The sequence below is a fragment of the Paralichthys olivaceus genome, chromosome 6, assembly GCF_024713975.1.
Source record: "Paralichthys olivaceus isolate ysfri-2021 chromosome 6, ASM2471397v2, whole genome shotgun sequence".
Taxonomy (NCBI): domain Eukaryota; kingdom Metazoa; phylum Chordata; class Actinopteri; order Pleuronectiformes; family Paralichthyidae; genus Paralichthys; species Paralichthys olivaceus.
This window is the reverse complement of record NC_091098.1, coordinates 17,776,268-17,794,524: the sequence shown is the minus strand read 5'-3', so window position 1 is coordinate 17,794,524 and position 18,257 is coordinate 17,776,268. Positions and strand designations below refer to the sequence as shown.

The 18,257-nt window shown below is 40.4% G+C and overlaps 1 protein-coding gene across 1 annotated transcript; it reads right to left on the bottom strand.

The window, feature by feature from the left end:
* Positions 1-8,566: 8,566 nt before the first annotated feature.
* Positions 8,567-17,730, bottom strand: dhx35 (DEAH-box helicase 35). The gene is made up of 21 exons (XM_020096330.2): positions 17,584-17,730; positions 17,094-17,221; positions 16,205-16,297; positions 15,837-15,914; positions 15,609-15,713; positions 15,467-15,528; positions 14,794-14,863; positions 14,584-14,643; positions 14,103-14,215; positions 13,906-14,002; positions 13,619-13,777; positions 12,755-12,965; positions 12,453-12,577; positions 12,148-12,202; positions 11,843-12,033; positions 11,672-11,749; positions 11,436-11,565; positions 11,206-11,287; positions 11,044-11,115; positions 10,814-10,925; positions 8,567-10,299 (listed from the first exon to the last, which is right to left on the bottom strand). Exons 1-21 carry the CDS (start codon positions 17,621-17,623, stop codon positions 10,261-10,263), a joined length of 2,100 nt encoding a protein of 699 aa, XP_019951889.1. The 5' UTR covers positions 17,624-17,730; the 3' UTR covers positions 8,567-10,260.
* Positions 17,731-18,257: the final 527 nt, after the last annotated feature.

The window sequence follows — 18,257 nt, the reverse complement described above, 5'->3', positions numbered from 1 at the left end:
TCCATAAAGTAGTAAATAAAGGACCTAAATACAAGTTACATTCACCAAGGCCCAACAGTCCACTTAAATTCAATCAAACCACACCAAACTTATACTCATGTATATCAGTCTGCTAAAGATGCCAGATTTTTTTTTGTTAAGTCAAGATCCATTTGCTATTGGATCTAGCCCCGATACGTACACCAAGGTTGCGTAACCTTGCTGAAAAAACAAACAAACGAATGAAGGCTGAAAAAATCCTTGGGGGAGGTAATGAGACATTTGGTCACTGTACCATAGAGATAAACATTGCAGTACAGAACAAGGGGAACGTGCCTGTATTTAATATAAAGTGAAGCTTGTTTAGGATAAAGAACACATTTTCTCTCCATCAATTCATATTTTCACCCAAAGTGAGTCCAGCCTGAAGGGCCTCAAGTGACCCGACCACTTCAATCACACTTTCTCTCAGTGAGGAGTGTAAGGGGGGCAAGGGGCGGCAGAACAAGTTTAAATCCCAGTGAAGATGTTTTTGGCCTTGATCACCGTGCCCATCGATCCCAGGCTGATTCCCACTCAGATATGTCTTATTTTATTAGTGGCTTCGGCCTTCTGCTGCCCCATTCTGCGGTGATCAATACCATCATGGGGATGGCCCATATTTTTCTCACTTTTAGTGCCTTAACGCTGTTTAACCGTGTCACCTGATAAACGACAGGCCCTCCCCAAACACTGATTTCCTATTGATTTCTCCCTCATTCAGCCATCCCTCCCTTCGTCACTCTCCCATTGTTTTTATCTCCAGTTATCTGCTCCCGCTGTACTTTCCCCCTTCCCCCACCTTAAGTCGAGGATGGACATTCTAGCCACCTTAAATCCATTTCAACCACAAACACCCATTCTGATAGGAGTCAAGCTGAAGTGGATCTTTTAATGAGTCACTACAAACTCACCTTGTGACCAATAATACGCAAGACAAAACAATTTCAAGGCAGTACTGAGAGGTAGGTTTGTGTTTCTCATTTGCCACCATTACCCACCTAACGGCCCGCACACAAACAGCGATGGAGACCCATCAGTGAGCGAGTGGGCGTCGGCAGAGAAGGATACAGTGACCACCACGCAACAGATGCTATGACAACCTGGAGGGAGACAGCTCCATCCATCATCAGCTGACGTCCTGGTGATTGAAGCAGGGTTTGGACTGTGGAGGATGCACTGGGAGTTCCGGCAGGGCAACATACAATCCACTTGCAGGGGTTCTAAGAGTATAACTGATTAAACACATGTGTAGCATAGATGGCAAAATTTATGTGGAAGTAGAACCCAAATAGAAGCGCTGTGATGAGGAAACAAAAGTACGACAAAAAAATAAAGGAAAATATGGTGAAGTCACTGGAGATAAAAATAAATAAATAAATAAAATAAACTGCAAAGACAACAAATGATAAAAAGAAGGGACCTTGTATCTGGCTGCACTACCTCTATCTCCCTCTCTTCTCACACTGTACATTATTTATGCAAAATTAAACCTGCTCCAATTCCTGCTTAGTCTGGCTCATCCACTCAGTTACCTCTTTATTGATCTCTCATCTAAGGCACTTCTGTAAATCCAGTCTGTTCCATCCCGCCTTACTGCCATTAACGCCATTAAATATGGGTCCCTTATCACCAGATACTTTGAGGGTGTCTGGCCGAACCTGTCCACCTCATGATACTGGCTTTATTATCTAATTCACAGGATGATACAATTATCTTATCACCATGAAACTCCTGTGTTTATTTCAAGTTTATGTCCTGTAAGAACTTTACACGTGCCTGGAACATTGTTAACCTGCTGTAAAAGATTAGAAAATGGCTACAAACAACATTTGTTATAGACAAACTATCTTCTGGTGTAATTTCAGGTCTGAATAAGTAAAATGACACCACAAGCATCGGTTAAGGAAGCGGCTAATATGACCTGGCATCTTTTATTAGGTCTTTCACCCTTTAACAATGGGTTAAGTGATAAATTGACATTTGCAGCACAGCCTGCCAAGTAACAGTGGGTACAGAACATACTGAGAAACTGACCGTGAAGTAATAACGAGCGAGCAGTCAAGAGCAGAGATTTTCTATGAACACGCAGGGAAGGGCAGTTAAAGTGGTTCTGGGCTGTGAGAGGACCAGCTTCCTGAACAAAACTGGCCAGCTTTAACAGCTACCCCGCTACAGTAACCCCTCTGCAAAGTTATCAGGCTGCAGGCATGGAGGAGCTTGAGCACCAGCTAGTGGTAGTGGAGTTTCACTGCCAAGACGCCCCACACCAAGCACATTAATCATGACCAGGGGAGTGTAAAATTCAATCGGCTCCTTCCATCCATTTCATGTGAAGCAGACTGAAGGCCGGCCTTGTAGTGCCTGAGAAAGGAAGGATGAAAAAAAGGGGAGAAAAAAGAAAGAGGAGCTCCCTACACTTCATCAGAACCCCTACTTCATAACAAATGGTGTGTCTCTCTGGCGGAGGAGTGCCATCAGAAACACGCGTTCTCTCTATCCATTTAATTCCGGCAGTGGAGGAAGGGTCAGGGAGGGAGCAGTGGGTGCGTGTTCTGCTCTCCGCTCGCCGCTTCCCCAGTCACACAGTAAACTACCTTTTAGGAATTGTTTCTCAATAAGAAATGATCAGTCCATTTATCTGCACCAGGCGGGCCTGTCTCCTCACCCAGACCTCCAATATTTTTCGTTTGACCTGATCAGGGCTATAAACTAGACCAAGACACTTTCAATTTGTCACCCGAGGAGGCCTCTGCGAGTCCCATGTTACTGATTGCATCCTCCCTCCCAAATGTAAAAATTCCTCCCATGCTTGAAATCTCTTTTTTTCATGCATACAGCTACTTGGAAATACAGATTTTTGTTCATGTTATAGAAAATGTCCTGAAAAATGATCAGATCCACACACCATGTCCAGAGCGTAATGTTATCTCCCGTTAATGGATACAGTGAGAGAAAACTGGTATATGTAAAATAATTCATTTTTATTCATGATTTTACAGATTAATGCAAAAACAGCTTTCTCACCCATCCTGTTAAACAAACTGGAGCGCAATCATTTAGTCAGTTATTCAGTTAATCAATCAACAAACAATTATTTCTTTATTCGACTTTTCTTGAATAGCTTTGGGGTTTGAGCTATAGGTTATACAAAACAAGTAATATATGAAGATTAAGATTCCTATCTCGAAAGGGTGAGGATTAATCAGTTAATTGAAAAAAAATCATCAAGTTAATTGAGCAAATTAATTGATAATGAAAATAATCGTTAGGTCGTGGACGTAGCTACCACTTCACTTATTAGTAGATTCTAAATGAAAGCATTAATCAATTTGTTTTAAAATATAATAGTCATTATGCATGTTAATTTTGGAAAATGTGCTCATCACTGTTATTTCACCAGTTTACAAGGAAACTTCCCCGTCACTGGGTTCGAGCAGTAATTCCTAATGTTATGTCATTAACCTTGAATCTCATGTGCATACACTCACATCATGCTTACACAAGTTGTTAAAATCACAGTATTTGCATAGTGATAGGGGTTCATTTTATGCAAAATCAATTGAGAAATAAATGATTAACAAAACAAGACTGAGATGTTTGTTTGTGGCTGAATCAGAAAATTAAATGTGTTATAATTCAAAACGATTTATCACATTGATGCAAAAATCATGTATGAATCCACACTGCCTTAAAGAAGAAGTCCACGAGGGCCTAACAATGTAAAGGAGTAACACATCGTCTTATCGCACAATCCTACACAAACATAATACAGGACGCACAAATACAAGATCCTCAAAAAACTGGAAGCTGGCACTTATTACTGGTTGTTCACTGAGGGGAGAAATATTAACCACACTGTTTTCTTTCAAAACATGTACAAACTTTGAACAGGGGGTAATTACAATTCACACATGACTCGTTTTCCCATCAAACCGTTTAGAAACTGTTAAACATTCTTTGAAATGGGTAGAACATGTCAATGATTTTTGACAGCACTGAAATATGGCGAGGGACACTCAACCACGCACACACAGCCTGTTCCAACTGCTGCCTCGTCCTGAGACACATGCACGTGATTAATCACTAATACCTCCGGCTGTCACGTCGCATGTATGTCATTACACAACACTAATGGGCAACTGAGTGGAACTGAAAAACACATGTAGAAATGTAGCCTCTCTTACTTGTTTTGTTGTCCTCTGCAGCAAAAAGCCCCCATCCTGTCAAATGACACGTGTCCCAGCTATACCTGCAGTACTTCAGAGGATCCCTAAAACACAGAACCAACACGATTCACAAGGCTAAACCACAGTTGTGAGATACTTTAAAAATAATAAAACATCTTCAAGATGAAACATAATGTGATTTGACGTCTGATAAGTAACTCGGTAGATTATCAGTTTGACTCAGATTTGCTCACAACAATTAATTCCTTTACACAATAGATCAAACAATGGGACACCAAGCTTTTGTGATATTATATGTTATTATACACAACAATAATACAATGCAACCGCACCCATTTCTAGAATTGATATAAACAGTAGTTAACTACATTTTCATTCCCTTTTAGTTTTGTTACAGACACAGACAGATGTCGCAGAGAATGTGGCCCACCATAAAAAATAAAGCAAAATAAATTATACAATAAATTTGATAAAGACTTTATTCATTAATTTCATCATTATGGTCAGAAACAAAGCAATTACACAGGATTTTGATGAACTCAGGCAGTGGATCAGAGGAAAATGTATAAACTGAAGCAAACACAGGACAAGTGTCTTTGCAGCTGAAGCAAAGAACTAGTTCCCTCAGGTATCAAGGCGAATGTCGATCTCTGAAGAAATGTAGAAAAGTACTGAGAGACAGAAAGTATTGTGCATATAAACATATATAGATAAGTAGGCTATTCATAATATTGTAGCCAACACATTAGTCATAATTGACTAATGTGTTGGCTACATTTTACATTGCTTCTTAATTGATACAATTAATGTACAATTACTTCACTTAATTGTGTTGTAACAAATAATCATTACTGATTAATTAACAAGAGAAAAACACATCGTTCCAGGTTTGACCCCTCCAGGTTATCATGCTCTATTTAAAAAGGAAGGTACAAAGACATGCTGTGATGTAGTCAGTCACAGATTCATTGAGGAATCAGCTCTGGCTCTATGTTTTCAGATGGAGGCCCGTTGCCTGCACTTTATTTCAAACGAGACGTTACTCCTTCATTCTGCAGCTCTCAGGTAACCGGCCCAGCACTAGTCTACACTCACCTTGTTCTGTCAAGAGAGACCAACATTGGCTGTGCTGTGAAAATGAGCACTGCTTGTCTTCTCCTACACACTACTCTTGTCTACACTCTCCCTGCTTTAGCATCTCACTTTAACCAACAGCACACAGCCGAGGAATCAACCTTTAAATCTGAGATTTCAATTTAAAGACTGTGGGCAAACATTCACTAACTTACACAACTGCAGAATACAGACTAAGTTCCTGAATGATTCATTGATGTGGCCTTATGTGTCATTTGTCAGTGTTTACAAGTAAATCCACAATTGGCCGATTAATCAGTTAGTGAAAAATAAAAAAAGAGAATGTAATTTTCAAAAAGGTCTCTGTGTTGAATGTGTAGGTCAGTGGTGTGAGAAGGAGGAGTTTCACAAATGCTAAAAGACAAATGGTAAAAGATGCTTTAAAAGGTGAGAGACAGTAAGCTGGGAGAGCAGGGATACACATATACTGAAATGAACACTTATCTGCAAGTATCTCTGATGAATATCTAACATCATTACATCTAGAAATATTAATCATATCATTTTGATTTTAACAAGTCGGACAGAGCTTAAATATTATGGTTACACAACGGCTCCAATTTTCTGTTACTGCTATTCTAGTAGAGCTACTGCTCTGGCTCAGGACAAGGAGCAGGTCGTCCACTGACCAGAAGTTCAACGGTTTGATCCCCTACTCCTCCAGCGGTGTGAAGTAATTTGAGCAGTCTTTAAGACTAGAAAGGTTCTATATACATATATATATATATATATATATATATATATATATATATATTCATAATGCAGTTAATACACAGTTCTATCTGACAAGAGGCTGCTGCATTGGTCAACAACTGAAGCAATTCTAAAACCAGACAGTGTAAAAGAAAACAAAATGAGTAAAATAGTCCTTGTCAAAATATTGAGTATGCACCACAAGTTGGAACACATATATAAGCTTTTGTTCTATAAAGGATGGAAGGACAACAACATCTAATATTTTTGAACAGCCCACAGAAGTATACAACACATGTAGAAATGATCGCTAGGTTTTGGCCTCAGTTCCTCTGAGAACTGACCCAGAACATAAAGCTTGTTGGGAGTCAAATATAAACTCTTCTGTTGTCCTCTCTCTATTGGTTATCAGGAGGCAGAACATGATTACATTTAAACTGGCTTATTATAAAAGATTATAAAAATGTATATGAGTCAGTATCAATAATGATCATTTTGTACTTCTGCTTTATGATGGAAATTACATTACAATAATGACAATAACAAACAAACACATGAGTGCAGGAGAACATACAAGGAATATTCAGCGTCTTGTCCTATATTCCAAAATAAAATATCACCCAGCCATGAGGCAAAGTGCAATTCAACAGCAGCACAAACTGCAGCCTCCATTTTGACTTTAGGTTTGAATGAACATCTTTGTGACACAGATTCAACAAAAGCCGAACATCATAACCTTTATTAGGTTTAGTGGCAGGAGTCTATCTAAGTTGGTTTTAGCTCGGTGGAACAAATGAGTCAGAGGTGACCGCAGGTTTCTCTGAAGTTTATCGCTCAGCCTTGTTTGAGTTGGTTTAAAACACTCACCGTTGTTTTACAGGAGTCTGAAGAATCTTTCAGTCACATGGATGAAAACATGTTCTATAAACTAGGATTCTGTTTTCAAAAGAGTCGCTGGTTCAATGTTAACATGATATAAACCGTCTGACAAACACTTCACCACATGAACTCACCACCAGGTAAACAGGTGAGGACACTTCCCGCGTTTTTCTCTTACTCGTTTTTTTTTTTTTTTTACTGCGTAGTGATGTACTCAGTGCAGCGATTCACCTGCCCCCTAGTGGGCGATATTAATACTACACCCATGGTACCAGATTTGTTCTTGGGTATGTTTAGGTTTTTAACACATTAATTTGGGAAAAAGCAACAAAAATGCGCACATATGAAAAATATTACATCTTGAAATGAATTTTATTTGCACAGGCTCCCTCAAAAAGACAAAATGTTATCTGAGATGACATCACAACCCACTTCTTGATACTCCTAACATTTCAGTTACTGTAACATTTTTTTCAGGTAAAAGTACAAATAAATAACAAAAAGTTACTCAAGTAAATGTACAATGAATAAATTCAATACAATTTTATTTTATCTGTATAGCACCAAATCATAATATACATTATCACAAAGCACTTTACATGGTAAGGTCAAGACATTAAAGATTATAGAGAAACTTCTAGAACCAGACTCAATGTGGGCGGCCATCTGCCCCGACCGGTTAGAGTGAGCAGAGAAAAATGGTGAAGAGAGGAGATTCAACCTTTCTACTGAAGTAAGAGTAAGTACCTGCTTTGAAATATACTATTCTAAGTTTTAAAAGTAGAAATACTTTTTGCAGCCATTTTCTTTGATACACCATAGTACAGACTCTTATTATGTAACGTATAAATGTAGTGGTATTTGCTGATATATGTAGAGGTGTAAAAGTTAAAGGACCTGAAAATAAATCTACTTACGTAAAGTACAGATACATGGTAAATATACTTAAGTACAGTAACAAGGTCAACGTACTTTGTTACATCCCATGTTACATGGGTTAGTGTTGCATGTAAAACCTGGAGATTTTGATATATCTGGAGATTGATGGAGCCTCTTTGGTTTTACTTTTTAAAGGCCTTCTTCACTGCACGTCCACCCTGGAGTATGGCACTCGCTGGTTACATGGTTGTCTTGGTTGTCATGAATGTGATTGTGATCTTTTTTTTTTCAATTTATTTTTAATGTGGCAGTACAGTACAGAGTACAAAAGCACAAGATGTGTTTAGAAAATTACATCAGTCTTGTATTTGACTTTAGTATTTCAGAGATGCTGAGAAAGTAGAGTTGCATTTGTCTTTTAGTGGCTTCCTGTGGTCAGTATTGTGAAACTATTAGTCTGCTATTCATGACGTGATTATTTCACTCACTGTACATTAACAGATCACTCATGTGATCATCATGCTGCATCTCCAAATTTAAACCCAAGTAACTTTTCATCAAGTACAACCATTTTTAATTCACACTCTTACCAAAGCAGAGTATGAATACCTGGATGGAGACACTACAAACATTCTTCACACTTGATGATTTTCTTGGTCGCTCTGCTCAAGTCTGTTTGTGATACAACAGTGACATCACCTGGCAAAGACATAAACTGCACAAAGACGTACAGAAGTACCTCAGTGAATATAGAAATCAGAGCCGACTCTCAGTGCATGACAATAAGGCTTTATTAGAGGGTGTGAGGAAGAAATGACAAGTGACAGTGTCTTATTTCAGAGGTGAGCAGTGACACAGGTCTACAGATTACTGCTTTGGCTGCACATGTATCAGCACAAATGAGAATAAACGAGTCGTCTCGCAAAATGTATTCATTTGCGGTGAAGTCTACGTGTTGATCGAGTGTTTATAGATCTACATCAGAGTACCGTTAAGCATGCAAAGGTAGTTTTGTGTACATTTGTGTGTTCATCTAATTTGAGCTGGTATCTACGCTATGGTTTGTTGTTCTGTGGTTTGATTACAGGTTCAGTGAATCTACGCTCACGACCTCAAGAACAAGACCATGCAGCAGGAGTACAAATGGGTGACTGTGACCTCCCTGGTTTGGATCCCAGAAGAGTGAAATGACAAACTTTTGAATTCTTAAAGCTCTCTGACGCTTTCAGAGCCAAACACCTCCAAAGACAAACAAAAAAAGAAAGAAGAACCAAAGAGGAAAGCAGAAATGTAGGGCACATTCATGCTGTCTATATGGAATGGAGGTCATAAATACTGTAACTGGAGATTTTACTGAACACCAGGTTGAAGATGTTGTAGGTAACAAGGAAAGAAAAGTACATTATGGCCTTGCTCAGAGGTGAGACGATCCATAAGAGGAAACGCAATCACGATGGCCACAGAGATAAATGCTACTGTTTCCTTGAGGCTTTGGATACGTGTGTGAAAGCACTTTGTCATCACAGCTAGAAATGGCACTTCAGCTTTAGGTTTGATTTCACAGCTTTTCATTTACAATGCTCGAGTGTATTTGCACATTCCATTCCAGAAAATGAAATGTGAAATAGACTGATAAAGAAACCGGGCACAGAGCGGTGACAAGGCCACTACGCCTGAGCTAGACTGTAGTTACAGAGCGGAAAAACCAGGATCCAAAAGTAAAGCAGACCTTTCACAGTATTATCATCTTGAGTTAGATCTGAAAGTTGACTGAAAAAAATAAATGTATTTCCCTCTTTCGGTCTGAAAATATATACCACTACACATTTGCCCAGAAGTTTAAGAGATCAAAATTGAATTGGAGTTAAAGTGCCGATTAACAACCAAAGCACCCAGGCTAGGAGGAGAGCAAACTAACCGAAAGAACTAAAGCTCAAGTCTCAGACAGGAAAACATCCTCACACTCCATCATCTTTCATTGTTCATCATGCAACCAAGAAAAAAAAATTGGCAATTAAAAAAATAATGAAGCCTAGAACCAGTTATGGACAGGCCTCTGACACAGGAGTCGTTCCCTGGACCTCAGGATGCTCTGACTATGTACAACTATGAATGAACTACATGACGAAGCCTAAACGAACACACACACAGGCACAGCCTGGACTCATCTCACATTCATCATCAATTACTCTTAAATATGAACTACATCCTGCCGAAAAGCAAGACAAGACTAATTCAAATGGAATGAATCTAAATGTGTTCACATAGGTACTAAAAAATATATCTACTTACTGCTATTCTAACATGGCCACAGAGTGTGGGGAGGATGTGCAGGTGGACATGTAAAATGAATATATTACATCTTTATATACAATGAAAAGGAGAGGGGGCACAGTGGCAACTTGAGACGGCTTTTCTCCATTAGGTCAGTGACTTTTGTCTTATCGTGGTGAAATGATGGCGAGATTTACAGGACCCGGGATCTCTTGCTGGCCAGTGAACCATGCTGAAAGAGAAAACAAGAAACAGTTCAGTCAAAGCAGCGCTGTTAACAGACAACCAAAAAAACTGTGGTGCCAGAGAAGCTCCGAAAGAAATCCAGAAATATATAGTTACAGCTTAAGTGTTGTTAAATGATATTTTCAGTGAAAATGAAAACTACAATGGCACCCAACACAACTGTCCGCTTTTGAAACATAAATTGACTACATCTAGATATTTATTTTGAATCTGGGCCAAGCATTGTTTTTATTTATTAGGATCCATGAATTCTTCTCTGACAAATCAAGGAAACTTGAAAATGCAGTCTTGTAATGTTTAAGAAAATGAAAAACTATTCCCGGGTCCACAACTGATCCGCACCAAATTTTAATCAGTTCTTTCCTGACCCATTCCACATCCTCCCACCAATTTTTTGTGGTAATCTGTCCAGTAGTTTTTGCGTAATCCTGCTAAATGACAAACAAACTGAGACAAAAAAATAACTTTTGTGTGATAAGTGATTCTTTTTTCCCCCCTACCTTGGCCTGCTTGTAAAAGTGAGGGGCCAACTCAACCAACCAGGACGACTCTACAGCAGTCACATCACGCATGTAGTATTTTGATGTCTGCACCACTTCATTGAAGACAACCCTGGAGGAGACAATGTGAACATTTTAAGTGTAGTTGTTGAATTAATGTATGAGAATAAAAGAGCATATTTGAACATAAAAGCACTGCAGCAACAGAGTGCAAGAAAATGTACACTGACCATTTTGGAGGTTTCTCCCCGAAAAGCACAGAGTTGGGGTGGATGTGAAGCTCACGATCATCTCGTAAAGTCCTGGCACATGAGATGATAAATGATTAATTAAATAATAAAATAAGGCAAATATCTGATAGAGGAGTGATAACTGGTGAAGGAGTCTCTCACCTGTAGGAGCCAGAATGGTGAATGCGGGCTGCATTAGCAAAAAACCCAGACACAATGCACTTCAGGATCACATCAGGATCTCCTGCCCATGACAAACATTTTAAGAGATTAAAAACACACGGCGGAAAACAAGAAAGGTCACCAGCTACTGCCACTAAGTCAGAATGTGTCATTCACTGGGGTCAGCTGATACGTCTCATCACACAGGGATTGACGAGACGCACACTTACCTTCACTGGAAGTCCGCGGCACCTTGAACTTGTTCATGAGACGCCGGAGCTGCTCTCGTACGGTCACAGCCCGCAGCAGACCCTTGTAGTTGAGAAAATGTTCCTGACACCACTGGGAGCTCTTCTGGTGCTGCAGGAAAATAAAATGTGTGTGTTGATTTGAGTCATCTTTATCTTTGAGTTTTGCCAACAGCCAACTAAGTGTTTCTCTAGCACTGGTTGAGCTACATGTGTACCTTAATGAACGCTTCATACACGTTCAGCATGGTGAGGTGGTCTCCCTCAGCAACTGCAAATTTCCTGTGCTCTCGGGCCTGCAGGGTGAGATAGCAAAAATTGGATCGTTGTTATACTGACAGCGTTTCTGTCAAATAATCTTCTTTTAAAAAGCCAGTTTTTCCACTTACAGCAGCTTTCCTCTGATTGGGCGCCATCACAAATATATTCTGGATCTGCATCATTGCAGCTATGGTAACAATCTCTTTGGAGCAGCCAAAGTTTCCTGACTCGAGGAGCATCTTCGCAAACATGGGGCTGAGGGGAAACTCTGCCATCCGCAAACCAGTGGGATCAGTCAAACGGCCGTAATGGTCCAGACCTGCCAACAGATATGCATATAGTTGAGATTCTGCATCTTGTGATTGCCAACACACAATCTTGCAGTTAAGGGACCTTTTTACTTTAAAACTTTGCTGACTGCCCTGTTTCTTACCTGCCAGGGCGTAAAGCAGCTCCAGAGCCTGAACCATGGTCTGAGCTGGAGGAGGCTGTTAAATTGTAGTAAAAGAAAACGCATGTTATGTCCAACAATATCATTATTTACTCTGACAGACTAAAAATGATGTGAGAATATTTAAAAGCCCAAACAGACCACGGCTGCATTGGTTTTGTGGTTTCTATGTATTTCTTTCCCCCAGAGACAGGGGGTCAGTCTCTAATTAAAATGTAAAGTACAACTCCTTTCACAGTGGGTGAACATGACAGCCACCCTGTGGATGCAGAGCGAGAGCTACTCACAGATAGGAAGCTGAAACGCAGCACATTGTCGATGCCTAATGCTTTGAGCTGCAGGATGACAGGGGCCAAATTGGTGCGCTGCATCTCTGGCACAGTCGAGGCCGGCAGTTTCTCAAAGTCCTCCTCTGTAGAGAGGAACAGAGGCAATAAGAAATGGGGAGGGAATAAAAGGCAGAGGGATGATGGAGGGAGACAAATAACGGACTACAACAATTTTCCATAAAGGTTAACAATGCAAGTTTTCTCTAACATTACGATATTCTACACTAACAACTCTTCTGTACCTGTTAACTCACGCTTACCTGTGTAAAGTCTAAAGCATTTCCCAGGTCGGTTTCGGCCAGCTCTCCCGGCCCTCTGACTCGCTGAGGCTTTGGAGATGGGGGTGACCACCAGAGACTCGATGCCAGTGGAGGGACTGTAGGCTCGAAGCTTTACAAATGCACAGTCGATGACGAATACAACTCCATTTATAGTAATGGATGTCTCAGCTATGTTGGTAGCCACCACAACCTGGAGGACACAACACGGGAGTCAGACAGATGCTTCTTAAAGATCACAGTGTTAAAGAACAGTGAGTTTTTTACATCATGTTTTGAGATGGGCCAAGAAAGAACCAATTAAATGTTGGCGTAGATACAGACGAGGAGCGGATCCAGACTTGTTTTTCATGTATTTTTGACATTTTCATAAGTTTCACAAAGAATAATTCATGGATCCTGATGGAAAAAAATCTGACATATTTAGGGAACTGCTTTCTATTGGGCCTTGGTGGAGGTATTCACTCTACTGAGAGCCATTCTAGTTTTCCATACTGTACGGACAGTGTGTTCCTCATCCTTGATTATATTTTCTTAAAGGTACAGTGTGTAAAAAAACATGGCAGTCTCCATAGAGAGGGTCCCCTCGATGTAAATATATAGTATTTAAACATAAAGGGTCTTTTCTGGGGTAAAGAAAACTACAATTCATACAATTTAGATGAAACGAACTAGTGAAAACATCATGAGGATTATTCTACATTAAATATCTGCCAATAGTTCCCTTTCACCTAAATCCTACACACTGGACCTTTAAAGGAATTATGGGCCATATGGGCAAAATGACAGAATTGCTAACTTTTACATCATTTGTCCTCGCTGCACAAAAACACAGGAAGCATTTACCTTGCGAACAGAGGAAGGTGCCCTTTCAAAGATCTTCATCTGCTCAGCATATGGGAGACCAGAGTACATAGGCAAAATTCTCAGGTGCTTCTTCATGCCATATCGTGACAGAGACCTCGCCTGCTCCTGCAGGAGAGACACCACTTTCTCCACCTCTTCCTATAAATGAGAACAAATAACAAATTGAAATAAAACATGGAATGCTGGTGTACAATCTATAGTCTTCTGTCCAATAGAAGTTATTAAAGAAAGGTTGAGTGGTATTCTTAGGATATGGCCGCACTCACCTGTCCGGTTAGAAAAGCCAGGACATCTCCGTCATCCTCTGTCTCATGTATCTTCAGCACCGTCTCCACTGTGGCCTTCACATAGTCTGGCACAGGACTGAGAACAAACAGAAGACATTTTAGATTTTAAGACTTATAAATACTAAAGTAATTACACAAATTTATTTCCTGAAAACTGAAATCTGTTTGTCGAGCACCTGACAGTGTAGAAGACGTCCACTGGAAACGTGCGTCCTTCTACTGTCAGAATACCACACGTGTCCTTGTTGGGATCCCCAGACTCGTTCAGGTTGAAGAAGTCATGGAATTTCTTCAGAAGAAACGTGATAGTACAGTTAGTAAAAAAGCATTGAGGAGGGTTGTCTTCCTTTTTTTAGAAAATTGTAGCAGCGATCCAAAGAAATTCTCTTGCTGTCCTCAATTGGACTTTTTTAAAAGCATGTAAGTTAATATTGTGGTGCAACATAGTAATCTGAAAGTGCAGATTAAAGCATCCTAATCAAAAAGTACAGTAGATGTCTGATGCAGCGATTCAGCTGACTTGTTTGACGCTGAGCGCGGCAGTGGCCTGATTGTGTCTTTCTTTCATCAGTGTATTGCAGATGTCAGTACAACGTGATCTGACCTGAAATCAACTCGCCAACCAAGCATATCTGTTCATCTTAATCATGCAGTCACCTTGGCATCCAGAGTGGCAGAGGCCACAATCAGCCGCAGGTCTCGCCGCTTCCTCTGAATCTACTCAAAGAAAAAAAATATACGGCAAAGGTCAGAAGAGTCAGGGTAATAAAAGGAGAGGTTAAAGTTTCTGACATTATTTTCATGGCTAGAAACATATGACTATGTAAAGCTTAGATTTCATCTATTGACAGCATCAGCTGGAGTTACCTTCTTCAGCAGACCAATAGCTATGTCTGTGTACAGGGTTCGTTCGTGCGCTTCATCTAGCATCAACACACTGAGGATCAAAGCACAACAAAGAACAGAGTTGAAGTGAATCCAACTCAGTCTTGATGACAAAATCTTCAAAAGTTCACATGTCCAATAACAAGACGACATTTTTGACAAATTAATTAGGAGTCGTTAACTAACTAATGATCAGTGAGCTGCATTTAGCTGCTTCGGTTTCAGGCTCCTGGTGTCGTGCACATTAGCTCACTGTCAAATTATCCATTCATCCATCAATCATCTATCCCGCTTATACTTTGACGGTCGCAGGCAGAGCTAGAGCTGATCCCAGCTGACATTGGGTGAGAGGCACGGTGCACCCTCGACAGGTCGCCGCCATAATCACAGGGCCAACAAAACATAGAAAAACAACCATTCACAATTTAGAGTCTCCTATTAACCTAACCCCAATTTGCATGTCTCTGGACAGAGGGAGGAAGCTGGAGTGCCTGGACAGAACCCAAACCAACACTGAGAGAACATGCAAACTCCAGCAAGACCAGAGCCAAACAGGGATTTGAATCGGAATCCGTCTTACTTTGATGCTACTGTCATATTGTAAATATTTGCTGTGAAAACTGCCTATGGAACGGCTTAATTCACTTAATTGTACCTGTATTTTTTCAAGAGAGGATCAGCCATCATCTCCCGCACCAGCATACCATCTGTAAGGAACTGAAGGACACAGGGACAGTTTCAGCACTGAGAGGAACCAACTATAGCAAAAGAAAACCACATTCATCTGGTGGGAATACCTTGATCCTTGTGGCGTGAGGATCAGAGCAGTCGTCAAATCGGATGGTGTAGCCCACCTCGTGTCCCAGCAGGGCCCCCCTCTCCTCTGCAACACGGTTGGCAACCTATCAGCAGGAAAGAGGAGGGAAAATATAAAGTGAATGAAGCAGGATTGTGTCTTTGCAGTAAAATGACATTAAAACAGCAGAAGGAGCAGAACAGTCAGAGGACATCAGCAGAGCTCTTACAGAGATAGCAGCCACACGGCGGGGCTGTGTCACTCCGATCACCTTCCCCTCTGCCGCCCAGCCAGCTTCCAGCAGGTACTGAGAGAAGGCAGATAAAAGAGGAGGTAGGGAGATCCAAAGAAGAAGAAGAGGAGTACAAAGGATGAGATAGAGACATTGATGTTGCAAAACTGCACCCTAAGCATAAATGTAACTCTGGCTGATGTTGTCCAAATCCTGCAAAAAAAAAAAGGCAAACTAAGCATCAAGACAAGGTGATTTAAAACCCATATCAGGTATCAAACAGTGCTCTGCTTTGTGGCTATTAAACTGGTTGCATATGCGAATTTGAAAAGAGATTACGTTGCTCCTTTCAGAATTATACTAACCTGAGGTATCTGTGTTGTCTTTCCACATCCTGTCTCTCCCACTATGATGACAGTCTGGAAGCTCTCCACCAAGTACAAGATGTTGTTTCTGTGCTGGATTAGGAAGCAAATGACAATAGAAAGCTCATCAACAGCCATTAAAAAAAAAAAATCACTTAAAGAGGCCAAAACCCACTACCACATTCAATGCTCTTGTCACTCTGGAAAGTTAACTCAAGCATGTTAAAGAGGAAGATGTGAAACCCTGAAAAACAGGTAAAAGTATATCCAGACAGAAAGGTTCACATCAGTTGACGTTGATTATTATCACAACAAATATCAGATTATTATTTCTTTCAAGCTTAAAGACTGATCTTTGCTTCTGAGTGAAGAATGTAGTTTTACCAAAAATAGGAATCTTAATCTTATTCTATTCTTTATGAGAAACACAAACACCTCATAAACAACTAAACACTTTACAAACCGGTGGAGGATCAATTATGTGTCATATCTCCTCACTGTGTTAGAATTGTCACCACTGCCAAGGTTTAGTTTAGATAGCAGAAAGAAAATACAGGACTTCAGCCTTTAACTACATCTTTCACTTTCCTGCACTCTTATCTTTATTTTCTATCATTTTCTTTCTTCTCTGTTTCCTTTTCGTTTGAATGTCATTTTAACATGATATCATGTTTCTTAACATCTGCTCTTTTCTTATTTGATTTACATTTTAACATGTTTTTATTGCATCTATATCTGTGAAGCACTTTCAGCCTCGTGTCTCGTATGAAAGGTGCAACACAATTAAAGCGTATCACTATCATCATGCTCATTATAACACTGCATCATGGCACCAATCTATCCTCATCACAGTTTCAGCCACTTATAAACAGTGAGACTACAGTGCAACCTTGAAAACGGGGAGTTTCTGCCGCTGCTTCTCGATGGAGAGCGCGGTGTGCGGGTTGAAGATGACGGGGGAGCCGCTGGTCTCCGTGTTGAGCTCCCGCTCCTCAGAGATCCCCGGAGCCTCGGCGCCTGGAGCAGAGCAGATGGTGGAGATGTTTTATTTATCGTAAAGAGCCGAGGAGTTACAGAGGATAGCGGCCAAGCTTCAGCGCAGTGTCAGCGCCACGAAACAAAAGACACACGAGTCTCTAACCAGTGGTGTTTAAACCGCATCGCTACTTTGCGTTTGTTTCATTCTGACAGCTTTTCACTTGGGTTCCGCAGAGCTAACGTTACCGGGCTGCAGGGGACCACGCAGCCGCGGCTGTGGAGGAGGCTGCGGCCGGAGCGAGGCTAATTCACCGTTAGCATGTTAGCATGTGTACACTAATAAACTACACGCCCGAAAAACTTCCAGCAAACGTGGGAATGTTTTCTTATCTGCAACTTACCCGGCTTCCAAAATTTCATCGTGGAAAGGGGAGCCGCCATCTTGCTCTCTACGTCACATGCTTTTTGCGTGCGACGTCACGGCCTGTGGTTTCCACGGAGATATTACGAGTGACGTCAGCGCGTTTGAACGGTTTGAACTCGTCTTCAGGCAACAACTTGATTTGAATTTAAAACGAGAGGAAACAATGTTGTCGTGAGAAGAAAAACACCTTTTGTATTTTACTCATACTCGATCAAGTTAGAAGTTCTAGGACTGTGCATGTATTTAATGACTGGTGAATAATTCATGTATTTAATGTATTGTTATTTGTTATAGGCAGTGGTCTGCTTGCATTTGCTTCTTATACACTTCATATTTTTCTACATCACTTTTTTTCAATACTCTATTTATTTTATTCTTTGTTAGTGTAACTTTGGAACAATATCTTTCACAGGAATTTCGTTCAGTAACAATAAAGTTCCATCTTCTCTCGTTTATCTTATCTACATTCAAGTTGTTTGTTTTTGTTGTTTATTCATTTGTATTTTTTATGCTGTGTATTTGTATTTGTTTGATATTTTCTTAAGCATATTGTTGTGGCCTGTTGGCATTGATGGGTTGAGTGGGATGTTAAAAGGAGTTATGAAAATGTATTTAAAAAATTGGTTAAGGACTAGTATATACAGTAGATAG

Excerpts from the sequence above, each read along its gene's own strand:
- dhx35 (XM_020096330.2), bottom strand. The coding sequence starts at position 17,623 with ATGGCGGCTCCCCTTTCCACGATGAAATTTTGGAAGCCGG. Across the intron at positions 12,578-12,754 it reads ATGCTTTAGACTTTACACAG|AGGAGGACTTTGAGAAACTG; the intron begins GTAAGCGTGAGT and ends TCCTCTCTACAG. Across the intron at positions 11,750-11,842 it reads CCAATCAGAGGAAAGCTGCT|GCCCGAGAGCACAGGAAATT; the intron begins GTAAGTGGAAAA and ends CTCACCCTGCAG.